Genomic DNA, 19,475 nt, shown 5'->3' on the forward strand with positions numbered 1-19,475 from the left:
ATCCCCCCTCTGTTCTCTCCCTTCCTTATTCTTAAATCCTCTCTGTTCTTAATTCTAATCTCTTTTCTCCCTCTCTCTGTCTCGCCTACACTCTTCTATCTATGTATCTTTTTGCAGTGACAGATTTGTCACCTTGGATGCTCGGGCAATTATTGGTTATTTTTGAATCAGAGAATGTGCAGCAAAAGCAAAATGACAGAGGCACCTTGTCAGATTCTCAGAGCTGTCCGTGACAATGAGACCTGACAGCCGCCCCTTTTGTCAGATCTATTAAGCTCTGAGCCGTCTGCTTTATTAAGGAGAAAGCTGTTTATGTTGCTCATTATCACCTCTGTATTACCTGATTTTGTTTGTGTACATGTGTGTGTGTGTGTGTGTGTGTGTGTGTGTGACCTGTTCCCTCCTAGGTATCGCTCCCAACATCACAGCTGGCCCCTCTGACAGCGCTGTGATTGACGGTATGTCAGTCATTCTACATTGTGAGACCTCCGGAGCCCCACGGCCAGCCATCACCTGGCAGAAAGGTGCGTGGGCCAACAGCATGAGCTTCTGAGGGATGGCTCATCATGCTGCTTTTAGACTTGTTGAAGTTAGACAAGCGCTGTGGAAAGGATTCAGAATTTGCATTTTCTGCTAACAAGCCTTTAGTCCTTTCCTTTCACTGCATCACTTGACCACCAGTTTGTTATCCCTGACACTTCTCCAATACTGTAATCTCTCTTTGTCTCTGTCCCCCCTTTTTTCTCTCATCCCCTATCCCACACCATCCATCACTTTCACCCTTTCCTGCAGGTGAACGTGTCCTGGCCAGTGGCTCGGTCCAGCTGCTCAGGTTCACTCTGCTGGAGTCAGGCAGTCTGCTAATCAGCCCCTCCCACCTGTCTGATGCTGGTACCTACACCTGCATGGCCAGTAACTCCAGGGGCATTGATGAGGCTTCAGCTGACCTAGTGGTCTGGGGTAAGCATACCAGAAAATGGATACTTTCTGTACATCATCTGTACTGTTTGCATCATCTTAATTTTCTACCTTGTCCAGCACATGTGAAAAATGCAGCAAAATATGAGACCAAGCAAAACCTTTGGATAATAAAAAAAGCATCAATCTTTTTTAATCCATGGCTTTACTTGTTGATGCACTAAGTACCTGGTTCCTGAAGGTCACTGCCAAGATATTGACTATATAGTCTAATGACTCAAACATGTACTCATTCTCTGTGGCATTAACTCCTATCACCAGTCCTTGAAAGCCTGGCAAAATATTCCACATGTTTAAAATACTTATGATTCACCCTGTTACTGAAAGACATTGAGTGAATGATGGAACCAAGTAGAGTAAAGTTTCTCACTGTGAGCCATCTTTGAGTAATATGTGTGTATTTGCAGCAAGAACCCGCATCACTAAACCACCACAAGACCAGAGTGTCATCAAAGGAACCAAGGCTGTTATGACCTGTGGTGTGACCCATGATCCCAGCGTCACTGTCAGGTGATGATGGCATCTGCCTGTAACACTTACGTCACTTACAATCTCTTTATGCAATTCCAATCTAGAAAACAAGCTTGGGTATCAATGTTGTACTTAATTCATTTATGAAATCTGCAAGAGATCTTGTAGTGTTTATCCGCCATAAGATGACCTCCTATGGAGGATTTGGAGGCTGGAGGAATTAGGCTATCACTTACACTTCAGACAGTCTCAAGCATGAGAGAGTGTGTACATGTATCTGTCTCAGAGGGAGTGAAATAATGTCTATGGAGCCCAGTGATTAGAGTTCTTGTCACCTGTGGGCCCACAGCATTGATCAGATTGCGGGGTAAACAGATGAATATGTAAACAGAGTAATAACTTCAGACAGCGCCTTTAATTAAACGAAGCACAGAGGAGATTAGCTGGAGAGCATAACCAGTCGCAATTAATCACAGGAGCTCCTACTGTGTGCATGTGTGTGTGCATGTGGATATGGGGGGCTCCATACATGCAGCTGGGTATGTGACAGGGAGGGAAATGCATGGAGGACAAGTCCTGCCATCAGCCTCACAAGGCTTTTCATTGATGCCAGCGCCTCCTGTGTTTTGCTGAATGACCTGACAAAAACCAAATGGATTTACTGTCACAACACTGAGTGTTAATGTGTGAGTGTGTGTGTGTGTGTTCATGTAGTATACTGTATGTGTGTACTACACTTACATTTACTACCTCCAGGTATGTGTGGGAGAAGAGTGGCTCAGTGATTGACGTGAACACGTCACCCCGCCTTCGACTGGATCCTGACGGGACCCTGCACATCTCCCAGACGTGGTCGGGTGATATCGGAACATACACCTGCAGGGTGACCTCAGTGGGTGGCAATGACTCTCGCAGCGCTCACCTCAGAGTCAGGTCTGCATATTAGCCTGCATGTCTCCCCTGTCTTATCATACTGTCTGTATTTTGTTTCCTTATTTCTGTCTGACTGGGACATGATTGATGGATGTTTTCTCCACTGTTGTGGTTTATCACTACTCTCTTCTCTAATCCATCAAACCCCTCTAGTATTTACACTACAAAGCTCTCAGTTTGGCTGTTTCCGTTATTTGCTGTTTTTCTGATTCTGTTTCTTTTTAACTCTTTGTCCATCACTCACACACCTACATGAACAAATAGGCAACTGCCCCATGCTCCAGAAAACCCCATAGCAGTTCTGAGTAGCACAGAGAAGAGGGCCATCAACCTGACATGGGCCCAGGCCTTTGATGGTAACAGCCCCCTCATTCGCTACATCCTTGAAGTCTCCGAAAACAGTGAGTGGTTTTGTGTGATTCCCCATCACTAGGGCACCAGCATCACCATTAAAAATGCATGTTGCTCAAAAATGAATGTATTCGTTGTTTCTTGTTAGTCATTTTAAAGGCAATATTATTACTTCTTCTCCCAGGAAGAACTCATTTGCTATCTCTCTAATTATATTACATTTCCATTCTGTCCTTAAAATTGTCAGTTGCATCCTCTTTTACCTTTTGCAATCAGTAAAACTCAATTGCCTTACCTATACACTTCCTTCCAAATGATCATGGAAACCAAATTGTTTTGATGTCCGATACTCTTATCTTTTTTGTTTGTTTGTTGGTTTCTGGCTTGATAATTTAATAAAGCACACATGCCTTCAGCCTTGGAGAGTAAATCATTCAACCATTCGTCATCGAAGCTCAGGATAACTCAGAAGATGACACCTCATTAAGAAGAAAATGAATCTGTGGATGAAGATGGGATTTGGTTTTTTGATAATTGAATTTCAATCTGATTTTTAGGGGCAGCGTATAGAAAATTAATGTTTGTTTGTTTTTTTTATCAGTAGCTGCAATCGTATTACCGAAAATGAAACAGTGGTATGCAATAATAGTCAGGAATAACAATATTCAAATTTGAGTGTGCAAGTGCTGAAGAGTTTTTTCTTAAGATTATTAATACTCTCACAAGGTCATTTACTGTTCAGCTGCTATTGCTCACAGCTCTGTCTTTATGTGCATCTTCTCCATCTCAGATGCCCCTTGGACAGTATTACTGGCCAACATTGAGCCAGAGTCTACTGGGGTTATTGTTGGTGGCCTTATCCCAGCGCGCTCATACCAGTTTCGCCTGTGTGCTGTCAACGACGTGGGTAGGGGCCAGTTCAGCAAGGAGACTGACCGGTGGGTGCTGTTGTTCTGCATCTGCTGAATATTAAAAATGTTGCCGTTGTCTATGTAACTTAGCTTTATGGGCTTTTTCAACTCTGGAGCAACCCGTTCTTTCCCTTGTCTTGGCAGTTCAGTAGAAAATCCTGTGATTATTTCCTCTAAACCCAGTTTTTGGTCTTCATTCCAGTGGGAGCCAGTGAGTGAGAGATGAGTTAGCTTCAGGACAGGTGTTTTCAAGATAAAAACTGTGAAACTTGTAGAAACTTGATGGGTATGCTGACCCAGCTTCATCTCACTCCCTCCTATTAACTGTTTTTGCTGCACTTCATGAGTAAAATATTGAGAGGCTTGAAAGAGGCAAAGCTTCACACAGACTCAAATCTCAAGTGAGTTCTCTTGACTAGCCAGATGAAATGGTCATAATCATACAGGCAAGGCCCCACACATTCATACACACACATTCTTAGCTCAGTTCACCTATGCACGCTGTGATCTGACCTTGTCTGCATCAACCCAACCCATTGGCTGCTTTTATTTATGTAGCAAGAAACTTCCGTTCGCTGAAAGCCATCACTACCCATCACACACCTTTTGCACCACACATTCATTCACGGAGGTGAATTCCTGTGTGAATGTGCCCAGACAAGAGCACACCACAGGAGGGTGACTGAGCGTCAGGGAGAGTGCAGGGCTTTTCTGAGGCATCTCTGCAGCACACCTCTTTGATCCTAAACACTGCTTTATCTCCTCCACAGCAGTGCTCCTGTGCACTGGGAAGAAATCAAGATGTCATCTTAAATTGACTTAAGGGAAAAGTCTGCCTGAATCTCTCTTTCTTGTTCCTTTATATCTTTCTCTCAGTCCACTGTCTCATCTTGTGCTGCTCCATTTTCACCAAGGCCTCTTTGATCCTTGTCATGCCACAGAAAGATGTCCCTCTGTGGACAGGATTATAGAGAATATGCTTTAGACAAAGACACAGTCTAACTTTCCTTTTCTTTGCTGTTCTAAAAAATAAATAAAGTGGGCTTTATTATGATTTGATGTTTATGATGAAATGGGATGGAAATATGCAGAAACTCAGGATAATTAACGCATAGCTTCATTCTTTGTCTCTTTTTTTTTACCTCTCTTTTAATTTTTTTTCTCTTGCTGCAGACTAACTCTCCCTGAAGAGCCTCCCAGCGCCCCCCCACAGACAGTCATCGCAAGTGGCCGCACCAATCAGTCCATTATGATCCAGTGGCAGGCACCCCCGGAGAGTCACCAGAATGGTCCACTCCAGGGCTACATCATCAGGTAGAAGACCAGGACAAGCTTCTTCAGTTTAGCTTCTTCCCAGGAATAGGTGTCTGTAGAAGCCAATTCCATTCAGATGTGATAATAACTGTTATGTCGGCTCCTTTTCTTCCTCTCTATTTTGCTTCATTCTCGCTCACCACTCAATAGAATAATTGGTGCCAATTAAATGCCGTCCCTTCTATTCATCTGATTTCACCTCTCTTTTGTACCATTTTATAACTGCTCTGCATGGCTTCTCTTCCATTAGTACGCTCCCTCTGTTTTTTCAGAGAATCTGTGTTCTAATATATTTAGATTTTTGTCTCTCTGTGTGTGTGGTCTGTGTCTATGAATTATGTTACCAGGTACTGTCTGTCTGGGCTTCCAGTGGATTGTCAGATAAAAAACATCACTACCCCAGATCAGACCAGTCTGCTCCTAGAGGACCTCATCATTTGGACCAACTATGAGATAGAGGTGGCAGCCTACAATGGAGCTGGCCGAGGCATCTACAGTCACAAAGTCACTGAATGGACACTGCAAGGAGGTGAGGGCATCAGACAAGCTTTACATCATATGGGAAGGATTCCCACAGTCCACCAAACATCTAAATACTGCTATTAACCTACAGGCAGGTTGTGAATTTATAAATTCCCAGTAGCTTCGTTGGTGTAAGTATGAGATTGGTTTGTTTGGTTTTATAAATTCCATTAATTACCTACTGCCTCATCATGCTGGTCCCTTAGCTAATGTCGAGCCTGCAGCATGAAACTTGTGACTGATAGTTAATTCAATCATCTACTTTTAATGATCAAATTAAGAGATGAACAGACAAGTATGTTCCACAGCATGCTTTTATTTTAATCCTTTGATAACCTTGAAAAGGTGATTCACACGTTATTAAGACAACAGCCATTTCCCTTACCTCTCTCTCAGGAGTAAAGAGTTAGCACAGACTCCAACAGCAGAGCTTTCAACATATTATCTCTTTAGATTTGATGAAAAACATAATCTTATATTTGGCTTGGAATATTTGACAGTGACAAATATGACTTTCATTCTCTAAAGATTTAGTACAGAAAGTGTTTTTAATGAGCAGAGAAGTGTTGGAATCACTTGGTGTGTTGAAACTATGCAGCTACTGTATATGACAATGGGGAAAGTTCACAATGTGTGTAGTAATTACATTTCTCGGCATGTGCTATGAGAATAGAAATCAACTGAGGCAGCTTTCTTTGGCATCATCTAAAGCTGTGTCACGAGTCTGCCATTGTCATCACTCAGATTTTAATATACAGTATGTGCACAATTAACTAAAGCTGTGGTCAGCGAGGCTAACCAAAAATTCCAGGTGACTGATGCAAACATTTTTCTTTTTTGTGAAATGCTGTCCTTAAAAATAAATAAAATGCAAAATATAAATGCTTGAAAGAATGTGATTTACGAGATGACAATGTTTTACACCACACGATAAGATGCTAAACATAGTCATGTAGACTACACCCAATGCATCTGTTTTCATCAGAACATTATTCTGTCTTTACTGGCTTTCCTAAAAGTCAGTTAATAGATTACAGTGAGTTTAAAATGCTACCGTTAGACTTCAACAAGCCCAAGAAAGAGGATACTGCTCCTCAGTTAGATATGCTGCACTGACTTCCAGCTCGATTTTAAATTCCTTAAGTTGTATATAAAACTTTGAGAGACTTAACACACGCACATATCTCAGAATTCCTGTCATATTAAATCCACCCTCTGAACAGAGATCCACCACACCGGATTCCCTAAATATTCACAAAAAGGCTCATAAGAAAACTGGAAGGTTTTTGTTATGACCCATTCATTTCCACTCCCTGCTCAGAGAGGGTGAATCATCAGATATTCCACTTCATTAGATTTGACATGTTTTATATATTACTCTGTTACATTGTTTTAAAGTTTATATTATTTGTATCTTTTCTGAAATACTTTACAAAGACAAACAAAAATAGAGCAAAAACTATAAAGAAAATGCTGGGCAGCATGAATTATTTCTTACAACTACCTGATCCAGACTTTTAGTCTAACAAAGCGGCTGTGCATCTCACACTACTCAGACATACTCAGATTCACATATTCCTCCCTCGCTCCCATTGTCCAGGAGTGGAACTGTGCCACAACTGTAAACTTTATCAGTTCTATTTCTGCTTCATTTATAGTTTGAGCACTGAGCAGGTGCATCAGTTTGTTTGGGTCAAAAGGCGGCTTCTAATTCTGATGCTTTCATTTGGCTGATTGATTACAGTACAAAGTACTTTAAATGCTTCAGAGGTTTTGGATTCTATCAGGTACACATTATTCTTTAAACCTGATCAGCTTATTTTGTGTGATGCCTGATCAGTCAATAAGTTAATGATCTGGTCCAAAACCGCTACATCTGCAGAGAAACAAATGTACCACATTTCTAAAGAAACACAACATCACTGTTAATGAGCAACACTTCAAAACTTGAAAAGTATGGCAAACATCCCATTTTATTTCCATCTCTCTTCCCCTGCAAGAAATAAATAATAATTTCATCATCCAAGTCACTGTCAGTGAATAACAACAGTGAACAAGACATTCATGTTGTGTAGCTCAGCTCTCATTAACTGCATGTTTCTGTCACTCACTCCATTAAAGGCACAAGAACAGATCATGATGTGCATTTAAATACACTCAGAGAGAATCAGTGGTAGCACAAGGTTACGAGGAACAATATGGGCCAATCGGCTTCATCAATGTGTGACTCCCTGAATGTTTTCTGGTGTTACATCAGAATGGCATGCTCACTTCAAACAAACTGCTGCAGGGTTTACCTGGAAGCCGCCGGAGGCAATTGCTCTCACACCCGGTTTGACTGGCATGTTCTCACCTCCCCAAATGAGCCAAAAATAAAAAAAAAACATGCATCAGCCCGATTCTCATGCTGTATATGAGGCTGGTCTGAAAGTGCCTGTCGTACATTTTCAAATTTTTCCTTCCCTAACTCATCACTATTTCTCTCTTCCACCTGTCTGTCTCCCCCCCACCTCCTCCCTCTTTCCCCAACTCACTCCACCTCTATATCGCTATTGTTTTTCTCCTTCCTCTGGATCAGTGCCCACTGTGCCACCAGGAAATGTAAAAGCTGAGGCTGTCAACTCCACGACTGTGCGTTTTACTTGGAGTGCCCCAAGCCCTCAGTTTATCAATGGAATCAACCAGGGATATAAGGTGAGCAGCCTCGTCTGTCAACTGGTGCACTCTAGTGGTCAGAGGTAGAAGAGCACGCCGTCATCTCTGAACAAGGACTGGCCTGATTGTAACGCTGTGAGGTGGACTGTATGGAAAGCATTACTTCTTAATCATAAACATAAACAGATGATCATAAACAGCTGCTAAATGTTTTTATGTGAACAGTTTTAATGAAAACTTTCATCTTGTTAAATGCTAAAAAAATATTAATGCTATGATCACATCTGCATTTTTGAGCTCTCATTTAAATCCTGTCACCATCACATCATTTCCAGTTGTTGGCATGGGACCCCAATCGTGCAAATGAGGTCACCGTGGTTACAGTGCGTCCCAACTTCCAGGACAGTGTTCATGTTGGTTACATCTCTGGTCTTAAAAAGTTCACAGAATACTACGCATCAGTACTGTGCTTCACTACCCCAGGAGACGGGCCTCGCAGTCCGCCTCAGTGGTTACGCACCCATGAGGATAGTAAGTTAATATATAGTTTTTGCTTGTACAATGTCAGACTGTTCTTCTGTTCATTTACTGCATGTTTTTATTTTTTTGTACAGCTCCTGGTGCTGTGGGGCACCTTAGTTTTACTGACATCTTGGACACCTCACTAAAAGTCAGCTGGAAGGAGCCACAGGAGAAAAATGGCGTTCTCACAGGTAACCATTAAAGATAACTATGTAATGTTAACATGTCTTCTCTGCTTCACACAATTTATGAGTCTCCAACTTGTGTTTACTGTGATAACTCTGCAGCACTGTGCTGTTTGGAATTAATTTCTTCCAGGCTATCGTATCTCCTGGGAGGAGTTCAACAGAACCAATACTCGGGTGACCCATTATTTGCCCAATCTGACTCAGGAGTACAAGGTGACAGGGCTCACTGCCCTCACCACTTACACAATCCAGGTCGCAGCCATGACCTCCAAGGGCCAGGGTCATCTCTCTGCTTCCACTATCTCCTCTGGTGTACCACCAGGTAAAATAGTTGACTTACTCGAAATATCCGATAAAAGGGCTGCAGATAATACAGATTTTTATGAAGGTATATCAAAACAGCTGTGACTATTTGAATGTCATTTTAATTTGTCCTTCCTTTATCCTGTTCCACAGAGTTGCCCGGTCCTCCCACCAATTTAGCCGTCTCTAACGTCGGCGCTCGCTCTGTCACTTTACAGTTCAAACCTGGTTATGATGGCAAGACATCAATTTCTTGTTGGCAAGTTGAAGCCCAGGTAGGATGCTTCATAGTTATTTTAGACTCAGTCTGGATTTTGTTTGTTTATTTTTGTTATGATTCTTTCCCCCAAGTTGTTTAATGTCTTGTATTGGTGCAACAAGCTTACTTGTTTCATCTGTTTAGCTGCTGATATCACCCCGTTCTCTTTGTGCATTTCAGATTGGTATAATAGGAGAGAACAAAGAGTGGTTGATGGTTCATCAGCTGACTAATGAACCTGATGCTAGATCACTGGAGGTCCTGAATCTAAACCCTTATACTTTCTACAGGTGAACACACACATTCAAGTCTATTTATATATATGTAATAAAACCTGTTTTCACATCATCACAGTGTAGATGCAAAGTGTAGTTTCTTCAGATCTGTATGTATCAGTTTACTGTTATCATTAATATTATTTTCTTCAATTCTCTACTCATAAATAGATCCTTTTCACTGCTACTGCAATGGCCTTGTTTCCCTTGGGCCATTATTAAAGTTTTATGTACCCTAATCTATAGTAATCTGATTTAAGAATTTCTTATATCACCAGCATATCATGAGTTTATCCACCACCAGCTGGTTTGTTTTTCCCCAGGTTCCGAATGCGTCAGGTAAACATTGTGGGCACCAGTCCTCCCAGTCAGCCCTCCAGGAAAATCCAAACCCTGCAAGCCCCTCCAGACATCTCCCCTGCAAATGTAACCCTGCGTACAGCCAGTGAGACCAGCCTGTGGCTTCGCTGGGTGGTAAGTTGTCACAGTTGATTGTACACTGACCATGACTCTGTGTGTATTATGTTCATTGAGTTTTATTAAATTTTAATTAGATTTAAAAAAACTTGTCTAAATTGTTGCTATTCAGCAGACCTGGACTGTTAAAATTCCTCTAAATCTTGGTATGCCTTTGCATACATATTAAATTTTTTTTTTGTCCTACTCGCTGGTATGTTGGGTAAGAGTGAATCAGTAAAATTCCCTTTGGATTCAGAAAAATGCCCTTGGGATAGTAATTGGATGGACTGCTCATAGGACTTACAAAAATTTGATCTGGTCTAGATCATTGTGCCCATGAAAATCACAAAAATCTATTTTTTAAATATATATGAAAACATTTGACCTTCACTGTGACAGTTGCTTTAAAATCTGCTGACTCACAAGCAAGTATTTTGCTCCCTGCAAAACCTCAATTTAGAATTTAGAGCACTTTTTATGTCTTCATTTTTACCTTTTACATGAATGTTACCTTTTCCTTCTTGTGTAAATCCGGCTTGTTATAAGATGAATACAAGTGAGGGTACTGATAATGTTGAATGTACCCTGTCCTTGGTTATTGCTGGTTTTTTGTGTCAGCATTTGGCCACTGTAATCTTTGCTATATCTGCCTGTTATTATCACTATGCCAGTGCATGAGCAATGCCAGGAAGTGAGACTGAGCCGAGATACTCCTGCAGCTCATGCGGGATTAAAAAAAGATGCATGTTACCTAGATTTAACAGCAGAGGGGTGTTAGCTGTGTGATATGGCTCTACAAATTAATGACATACCTTGATGATTGTAGTCTTTTTCAAAACCTCACTGTTAAAAGATTGTGTGGTTCACTTGATTGCTATGGCATGGAAGTCTTAGTGTGAGTCAAGAATTAATTTCAAGAACACCAGCACTTTAGCTTCATATGCTCACTTGTCATGCTACACCAGGTGCATGTGTCAGTGTTAGACATACTGCTTTGAAAACCAACAAGTCTGGGTTTATATTTTACCGGCTGAGTGACTTTTAGAGGATTTCAAACACCCTTAAGAGAAATTTTTGCACAATGCTTAATTTCAATATTGATATACCAAAAATCTAGTAAAAACCTTTCCTTGTGCCTCGCATAGCGATCATGTTTTATGATTGATTTTCAAAAACTATAGCATTTAATGACATACAAATGGTTAAATACAAGGTTAACATTATGATTTATTTAACTGATTTAGTGAATGGGCCATTATTTGGTACACTGAAGTGTTACCACATTTTATTAAAATCACTCATTGCTGTGCTAAGTGCTGAGAGCATTTCTTTTCTTATGCTGTACTGCTTATTGTTGTTTCTGACAGTGTCTCCTAACTGTTGTAAAATACAGCCTCTTACAGCTTATTACTTCATTATGCACTCCGTTATAATGTCATTTATATTGATCTCACATGAACTGAGGGTATAAAAACTAAAAATAAAATATCTTTCAGCCTCTTCCTGAGTGGGAGTACAATGGAAATCCAGATTTTGTTGGTTACCGGATCCAATACTCGAAGGCTGGGTCTAAAGGGGGGGTGCTTTCCCATGTCATCATGGACCGGCTGGAGAGAGAGTTCACTATCGAGGACCTGGAGGAGTGGATGGAGTATGAGGTCAGAATTCAGGCCATCAATGGCATTGGCTCTGGACCCTGGAGCCAGCCTGTCCACGGCAGGACCAGAGAGTCTGGTGAGGATGGAAATATGTATAAAGATGCCAACATAAACTCAGCCAGGTATGCTTGAAGTGTTCTAAACTTCAATCCTTTACCTCCTGCTGCAGTGCCATCCAGTGGTCCCACCAATGTGTCAGCCTTTGCCACCACCTCCAGCAGCATTCTAGTGCGGTGGGGAGAAGTACCAGAGGCTGACCGCAATGGACTCATCTTGGGCTATAAGGTCACTCCACAGCTCATACCATTCATCTCAAAATCATCTGCAGGGAATGGGCATAGACTAAGGGAATAGACTAAGATCAAGAGAATGAAAGCATCTCCTTTTAGTAATTTCTCATCACCTCAAAAGTCACTTAACTGTATAATGCACCCTTTGTTTATCAGGTTGTGTATAAGGAGAAAGACTCAGACACAACTCCATTCTTCTGGACAGTGGAGGGCAGCACCAGCCATAGTGTCCAGCTGAGCGAGCTGAGAAAGTACGTCCTGTACGAGATCCAGGTCCTAGCCTTCACATGTATAGGAGATGGAAGGAGCAGCTCACCATCCATTCTAGAAAGGACCCTAGATGATGGTAAACCGATCATTTTTACCAACCAATTTATTTTTGTTGTTAACACTGAAACTGTAAATAAATGCAAAATTATTTCTCTGCGCTGAGAATTTCACTAGCTGCTAATCAGTTTAAATCAAGTGGATTGAACTGATCAAGCAGCTGGGGAGGTGACAGTGGTACGGTGGGTAGAGCAGTTGTCTCCCAACCAGAAAGTTGAAGGCTCAGATCTCGGTGCCTCCAGTCTACGTATCGAACTGTCCTTGGGCAAGACACTGAACCCCCCCCCATTGCCCCCAATGGTTAGAGCATGGTTAGAGCCATCGGTTGAGTTGGCGCTGCAGATGGCTGCCATTGGTTCTGTACCGGAAACAAATTCCTTGTGTGTAACATGCTTGGCCAATAAAGGTGATTATCCTTATCCTTTGTTTCAGTGGATTTGTGTTATATATAATATGTCTGATCTGTCATTTTGTGGATTTCATGTGTGATAGTACCAGGGCCTCCAGTTGGCATCCTCTTCCCAGAAGTCAGAACCACCTCAGTTAGGCTCATCTGGCAGCCTCCTTCTCAGCCCAATGGCATTATCCTGGGTGAGTTTACAGTGTATAGACTTTCATGACCTTAGATTTTGCTGTAAGACACAAGCAATGGAAGTGTATTTATGTAACACAGTTAGACAACAAGGCATTTCAAGCTGCTGTTCATATGGCATAAAATACATTAAGACAAGATACAGAAGTAGGAAAAGCATTTTATAAACATACAATTTGAATTCAGTAGACAAAACTAAGATAAAAATAAAATAAGACAGAAGAAACAGGAGGCTAAAAATTACAGTGCCGCTACAGTGCAATGAGATATGAATAGCTCGTGATTACATTTTATACAAAGCAGTAGAAAGTTTTAAGCTTTGACTTAAACAAATGATGTTACTTTGGGTCTTTGGGTCTGGGAATTTTCCTTTAAAAAAGCAGGAGATTTCTTTTTGCTGCTACTTTCTTATGCATGACCTTGTACTGATTTGAATTTGTCTTCCTAGCCTATCAGATTACATACAGAAAAAATTCTTCAAATAGCAATGCTGCCACCGTAGATGTGCTGAGTCCTAGTGCACGGCAATACACAGCAACTGGACTGAAACCAGAAATGGTTTATGTATTCCGCCTCACTGCTCAAACACGAAAAGGCTGGGGGGAGGCTGCTGAGGCTTTGGTGGTCACAACAGAAAAGAGAGGTAAACTGCTGTGCCTAAAATCTATTATTTAAAATATTCTCCTCTAAATGTTAAGTTTAAAAGTGACAGTGAGTGTGTGTTCGTCCTTCAGCTCGGCCCCAACCCACAAGCCGTCCCATAGTGCCTCAAGAGGAAGTCCAGGCTCGCAGAGTACTGTTGTCATGGGAACCAGGCAGCGATGGTCTGTCCCCAGTTCGTTACTACACAGTCCAGTACAGAGAGCTGCCAGATAGTAACTGGACTGTCCACTCTGCATCAGTCAGCCACGAGACACACTCCTATATAGTAGACAGGTAAATGTGGAACTCCACTTTAAATCTCCCAGACATCAATGCTTATTTGCTATTCACCATTGTCAAAAAATAGAGTTATGAGCAGGGCAACAAATTTCACACGCGGGATAAAAGCTGTGCTTTTTTCTGTGTAAAGGTTAAAGCCCTTCACTTCTTACCAGTTCCGCATTAAAGCCACCAATGACATTGGAGACAGTGAATACAGTCAGGAGAGCGAGGCCATCACTACGCTACAGGATGGTAAGAAGTTGTGACTGCAGTGATTAGACATGGGCCGAACATGTCACCAAGCAGCACAGAATCGTTGTCTGTTCATTTTCTGTGGAGTTGTACAAGAACACGTTTGTAATCACACAATGAACATACATTTACGTTCATGTTTGACTTTGGATTTTCATTGTGACTACTGTGTGTCAATAGTGCATGTGTTTACTCTCAAGCTGTCCCCTATCACTCTCATATCACCCTTCACAGCTGTGTGGGGTTGCTAACACCAAAACACTAAACTCTTATCTGTTCTAGCCCCAGACAAAGCTCCAACAGTTCTGTCTGTTACACCTCACACCACCACTTCTGTACTGGTCCGCTGGCAGGTGCGCTGTTGAATTATTTGACACTGTGTTTTAAATATGGATTAATGAATGGTGAAAGTGGAATTCGTTGTGTCTTATTTGTTAAGTACTGGCCATTAAGCAGACTTTTTCACTTTGCAGTCTCCCTCTGAGGATCATATTAATGGAGTTTTGCTGGGATTCAGGGTGAGGTACCGGGAGCTACACTATGACCAGCAACGCAGCTTCACTGTCCGCACAGTTAACGGTCCCTCTGCAAACTGGGCTGATCTCACTGGTGAACTGACTTTTTCAATTGACTTTTTCAATGCAACCCATCAACTACTTCAGGTTATATGCAGTCTACACTGAGTCTTAAATATACTTATTTTTACATCCAAGTATTGCTTTGATGCTGTAAATGATATCTGCAATATCTTTTGCAAAATAAACACTCATCCATGTTTTCCCTCCCCTCCCCAACCCTCTAACCAAACTCCAGCTCTGTACAGTATCAGGAACCTGAGTGAGTCTTCACTCACCCAATATGAACTAGATAGTAAGTCTTATATCTCTCTTTATGAATCTCTTCCATCACCCTCCATTTGTTTGCATGCCATCTGTTATATTCTGCTTCTAGAAAATATGCCGTATCATAATTCACAGCAACTGCGCCATCCTCCCACTTACCTGTACTCTCTGAGAGGCCACAGCTGATTCTTGCCATCATTTCGTCATTTAGGTGTGTCCCTCTCCAGAGCGACTTGCTTTTCTATCTTAACTGTTGTATTACAAAGCAGCTATGGGTTCTCTTCCTGCAGATTTAAGTAAGCACAAACGCTACGAGATCCGTCTGAGTGTGTATAACGCTGTGGGGGAGGGTCCTAGCAGCCCACCACAGGAAGTGTTTGTTGGAGAGGCAGGTGTGTTTCTTCTGTCACTGTGCAGCGTGTGTTAGTCTTCTTACCTTTAATCGGTTTCTTAAATATTAGAGAAGGCATATGGAACATATAAAAAGTGATGATGTTAGTAAAATAGTTATTATTTACACTGTACCTTATTCTAGTCCCAACAGCCCCTCCACAAAATGTGGTGGTCCAGTCCTCAACAGCCACACAGCTGGATGTCACATGGGACCCTCCTCCTCTTGAAACTCAGAATGGGGACATACAAGGTTACAAGGTATCAATAATGTTATCAAAAATCATCCCAAGTTTAATATAATACCCTTCTTATTTTTATTGAAAAACATATGAATTCTGCACCTGAAGCTTTTTTCTTTTCTTTCTGTTAATAGATCTATTTCTGGGAGTTTCAGCTCCAGAATGAGACAGAGCGCCTGCGTACTCTGTTCCTGCCAGAGCTCGGGGTGAAGCTTAAAAACCTGACAGGCTACACTACCTACATGATCAGTGTATCAGCCTTTAACGCTGCAGGGGATGGACCCCGCTCCCTGCCCACCAGAGGGCGCACTCAGCAAGCAGGTGAGTTTCACTAAATCCAGATGTTGATCAAGAGATTGTGTGATTAATCAAAAGACCATTAGCATTTATTGTGTTGCTAATACCTTCTGCCAACAGCATGTAGCAATTCATAGCCTTAGGTTGTGCATTTCTTTATGCACCTCTTTCTTTCCTTTGTCTCTTTGTGTCATCTGGCCAGTGAAAATATTATTATTATATGTACATTGGTTGTGATTTTCAAGTCATTAAATAGAATTGCATCTCAATGCTAGCCCCAAAAGACATCTACAAAAAGATATAGGATGAATGCTTTCATCGTTATTTATTATGTTATGCAAGACAGTGAACTGCAACTGAAATACTGTGGCTTTAAGACAAATAATGTAAGACCAGCTCATCTTATTCACCAAGAAATAGAGCATTTTCACTAAAACATTTAGTTAGGTAGATATAACATAAGAAAGCAGTTTTCCTGACACATCCCCCAGGACCTCCATGGGGGTGGAAGCCTAATGACAGTGGAGGAGCAAGAATGCAAGAGATGTACAGTAGATTGGTTTTCTGGCTGCAATTGCACAAAGATGTCTGTGTTTACCAGCTAGCAAGACTCTTTGCTCTGTTGTCTCAGCAAAGAAAAATGGTTTACAATATAAATTTCTCTTGTCTTTTCCACCCCCTTGAAGGCTGTGACATTGGCAAGGGTTGCAAAGTGCCGAGAACTTAAAAGCACAAGCAGGAATTTTGGCTCTCTGCACCACATGATACTGGGAAGTTAGCCAGCACAAGCTTCTGGGAATTTTATGCAGGATTGTGGCTAAATCCTGACACTTAGCTGGATGTGAGTTGGGTCATCAGGAGGAATGCTGTCAGCTTTTGTTCAAGGTCACACAATGATTTTACACATTTTGGTGTCTACTTTTAGTTTTGGTGACTGATTTGCTAAACAGGGTTTTATTTCTTCTTTTATATTGATCTGAGCTGTACGCCATGGTGCCTGGTGTTGCTGAAAAAGAAAATATTTCATTTAAAAATGTGGAAATTTGCTGTTGCGTTTGAAAACTCACATAAATAGTGAAGAAGAACATCAAGAATAAGAGATATAGACATTTCTGGATTTCACGCAGTAAAGAATTATAAATAAATGATGGGATAATTTAGTTATCTGCTTATGTCAGAATAATTTTTCATGAACATGTACTCCAGGGTGAAGTATCCGGGTCACTGTATTTTGGCTTGGCAGCTGAGTATGCACTTTATTTGCAGTGTGTGTTTAGTGTTTTGTCTCAGTGCTGTGAAAAGATCCAGCTGTCATCACCTTTTAACCCCCTTCTTCACCAAAAGCACCCAGTGCTCCCAGCTTCATTCACTTCAGTGAGTTGACCACCACTTCGGTCAACGTGTCCTGGGGAGAACCCAAGCAGGCCAACGGCATCATTGAGGGCTACCGCCTGGTTTATGAGCCCTGCTCTCCAGTTGATGGTGAGAAACTCTGCCTGGAGCCTAATAACTCCTTGCCTTGCCATTCTTTAGCTGGCTTTCTCAGACAGTTATTTACAACCTTTAGTCTTGTTACCATATTTTTTTAACTCACACCACTTGAGCTCGTGCTCTGATCTATTACAGATGAGTATAGTCCCTGAAGTAACATATAAGGCATGGCTGAAAACTTATGTTTTGGGTGAGACTTTGCCCAGCTCTCTCTCTCTCTCACTAAGAGAAGCATGGCTAATGGCTGGCTAACTATAGTTGACTGGACCAGATTGTCAAGTAATTGGGAGCAGAGGTGGAATGCTGAGCTGAGCCTGCTGGGGTCCCTCGGCTCTCCACTAATGGTCCCAGAGCAAAGTCGAACAGAGCAACAAAGACAGGGAATATCAGTCGGTCTATTTTAAAAAGGGTCCTGGTGTCTCTTTTTTGTATATCTAGAACGCTGCTGGAATAATAGATCTTTTCTGTTTAATATGCAAAGATGTGCATGTCTCTGATTGTCTTGTGAGTCTGTCTGTCTGGTCTTCTAACTCTTTGTCATTATGAAGTTGTGTCTGTGTCTCTAGTGTGCCTGTTCATATGAACAAAGCGTGGCTATTTATTGCTTGTAGAAATCTTGAGTCTTAGTGTTTCCTGTACAGACTCCTCTCCTCGCACTCCAGGTGTCAGTAAGATAGTGACAGTAGATGTGAAGGGCAGTGCTCCCCTGTGGATGAAGGTCAAAGACCTGGCCGATGGTGTCACCTATAACTTCCGTATACGGGCCAAAACGCTCACTTATGGCCCCGAGGTGGAGGCTAACATCACTACTGGGCCAGGAGAAGGTGGGATTGTCTAATGCTGTGATGTAATACTGCCTTTTTTCTGAGGTTCATGTCAGTAATATATTTGAGTGCCTCCCTGATAGAATGCCAGGTTTTCTAATTATGTCTAACTATATTATCTACCCAAGGAGCCCCAGGCCCTCCTGGAGAACCCTTTATTTCACGTTATGGCACTGCCATCACGCTGCACTGGACAAGTGGTGATCAAGGCCGTGCACCCATTACACGATATGTCATCGAGGCCAGACCCTCTGGTGAGCCTGATACATAAACAGTTCATAAGTTCTTTTCTCCATGATGACTTGGTTGATGTATTTGCATCTTGTGTTGTCTTGTGTTTAGATGAAGGATTGTGGGATATCCTTATCAAAGACATCCCTAAAGAAGTGACATCCTACACTCTTAACCTGGATATGCTAAGAGAAGGGGTCACCTATGACTTTCGAGTAATCGCAGTCAATGACTACGGCTATGGGTCCCCAAGCGCCCCCTCCCCTTCCATATCAGGTTACTTTCAAATGATTCATTAATGCAAAAAAAATGACACAATGTATATTTTATTTATGTATTGACATCTGTTATTTGTTATGTTTTTAGCCCAAAAGGTTTCTCCCTTCTATGAGGAGTGGTGGTTCCTGGTAGTGATTGCTCTGGTGGGCCTTATCTTCATCCTCCTTCTTGTTTTCATCCTCATCATCCGAGGCCAGAGTAAAAAATACACCAAAAAAGCCGATTCAGGTAGGAAACACGATTGTCGGCTAAACTCACTGCTAGCGCCTCAGTTTCTGTTGGTTTCTGCAACTTAAGCTTTCAACTGGAATCTGTCCTTCTCTTGGGCAGCTCTGCCGAGAGTTGCACTTTAATGATTGCACATCCAGTGTCTATTTTATAAAATGGGAGTGTGAAGGCTTACACAGCTAGATGAATTACCTGCACTCCCTTTCACTGTTTGGGTGATGGGGAAAGATGAGCGTAAAGGATACCAGGGAAACAGATGAAATAGGTGGATGAACAAACATTATTGTTCATGTATTGCAATTAGGATCAGTCATAAATGACTTGGCAGTGGTTTAATGCTCAGGTCATTAGTCAGCCTTAGAGGTTTTATTTAACTACAGCACCAGCGACTTTCACACCACTGTATCAAGAAGCTGGCTTTGATGAATGTGAATTACCCAGGTAACATTTCTGCTGCTAGAAACTCT

At 41.7% G+C, this 19,475-nt stretch overlaps 1 protein-coding gene across 4 annotated transcripts in view; it reads left to right on the plus strand.

Moving 5' to 3' along the window:
- Positions 1 to 19,475, plus strand: part of LOC109965968 (protein sidekick-2-like) — an 80,656-nt gene that overhangs the window by 53,754 nt on the left and 7,427 nt on the right. For 2 of the 4 annotated variants that reach the window (XM_020610455.1, XM_020610457.1), the window contains exons 10-42: positions 408 to 524; positions 793 to 960; positions 1,386 to 1,488; positions 2,206 to 2,382; positions 2,647 to 2,783; positions 3,524 to 3,671; positions 4,818 to 4,958; positions 5,306 to 5,487; positions 8,059 to 8,174; positions 8,471 to 8,666; positions 8,750 to 8,848; positions 8,976 to 9,167; positions 9,302 to 9,423; positions 9,588 to 9,697; positions 10,006 to 10,156; positions 11,638 to 11,875; positions 11,969 to 12,084; positions 12,246 to 12,435; positions 12,909 to 13,007; positions 13,457 to 13,651; positions 13,743 to 13,944; positions 14,081 to 14,184; positions 14,467 to 14,537; positions 14,658 to 14,793; positions 14,998 to 15,054; positions 15,317 to 15,418; positions 15,562 to 15,677; positions 15,793 to 15,979; positions 17,300 to 17,437; positions 18,088 to 18,270; positions 18,399 to 18,524; positions 18,613 to 18,777; positions 18,868 to 19,008. In XM_020610455.1, coding sequence (XP_020466111.1) covers positions 408 to 524; positions 793 to 960; positions 1,386 to 1,488; positions 2,206 to 2,382; positions 2,647 to 2,783; positions 3,524 to 3,671; positions 4,818 to 4,958; positions 5,306 to 5,487; positions 8,059 to 8,174; positions 8,471 to 8,666; positions 8,750 to 8,848; positions 8,976 to 9,167; positions 9,302 to 9,423; positions 9,588 to 9,697; positions 10,006 to 10,156; positions 11,638 to 11,875; positions 11,969 to 12,084; positions 12,246 to 12,435; positions 12,909 to 13,007; positions 13,457 to 13,651; positions 13,743 to 13,944; positions 14,081 to 14,184; positions 14,467 to 14,537; positions 14,658 to 14,793; positions 14,998 to 15,054; positions 15,317 to 15,418; positions 15,562 to 15,677; positions 15,793 to 15,979; positions 17,300 to 17,437; positions 18,088 to 18,270; positions 18,399 to 18,524; positions 18,613 to 18,777; positions 18,868 to 19,008 — 4,725 coding nt within the window. The remainder of the gene's footprint in view (positions 1 to 407; positions 525 to 792; positions 961 to 1,385; positions 1,489 to 2,205; positions 2,383 to 2,646; positions 2,784 to 3,523; positions 3,672 to 4,817; positions 4,959 to 5,305; positions 5,488 to 8,058; positions 8,175 to 8,470; positions 8,667 to 8,749; positions 8,849 to 8,975; positions 9,168 to 9,301; positions 9,424 to 9,587; positions 9,698 to 10,005; positions 10,157 to 11,637; positions 11,876 to 11,968; positions 12,085 to 12,245; positions 12,436 to 12,908; positions 13,008 to 13,456; positions 13,652 to 13,742; positions 13,945 to 14,080; positions 14,185 to 14,466; positions 14,538 to 14,657; positions 14,794 to 14,997; positions 15,055 to 15,316; positions 15,419 to 15,561; positions 15,678 to 15,792; positions 15,980 to 17,299; positions 17,438 to 18,087; positions 18,271 to 18,398; positions 18,525 to 18,612; positions 18,778 to 18,867; positions 19,009 to 19,475) is intronic. The other 2 variants (XM_020610456.1, XM_020610458.1) reach the window with 1 other exon arrangement.

Source organism: Monopterus albus, unplaced genomic scaffold, assembly GCF_001952655.1.
Source record: "Monopterus albus unplaced genomic scaffold, M_albus_1.0 scaffold105.1, whole genome shotgun sequence".
Taxonomy (NCBI): domain Eukaryota; kingdom Metazoa; phylum Chordata; class Actinopteri; order Synbranchiformes; family Synbranchidae; genus Monopterus; species Monopterus albus.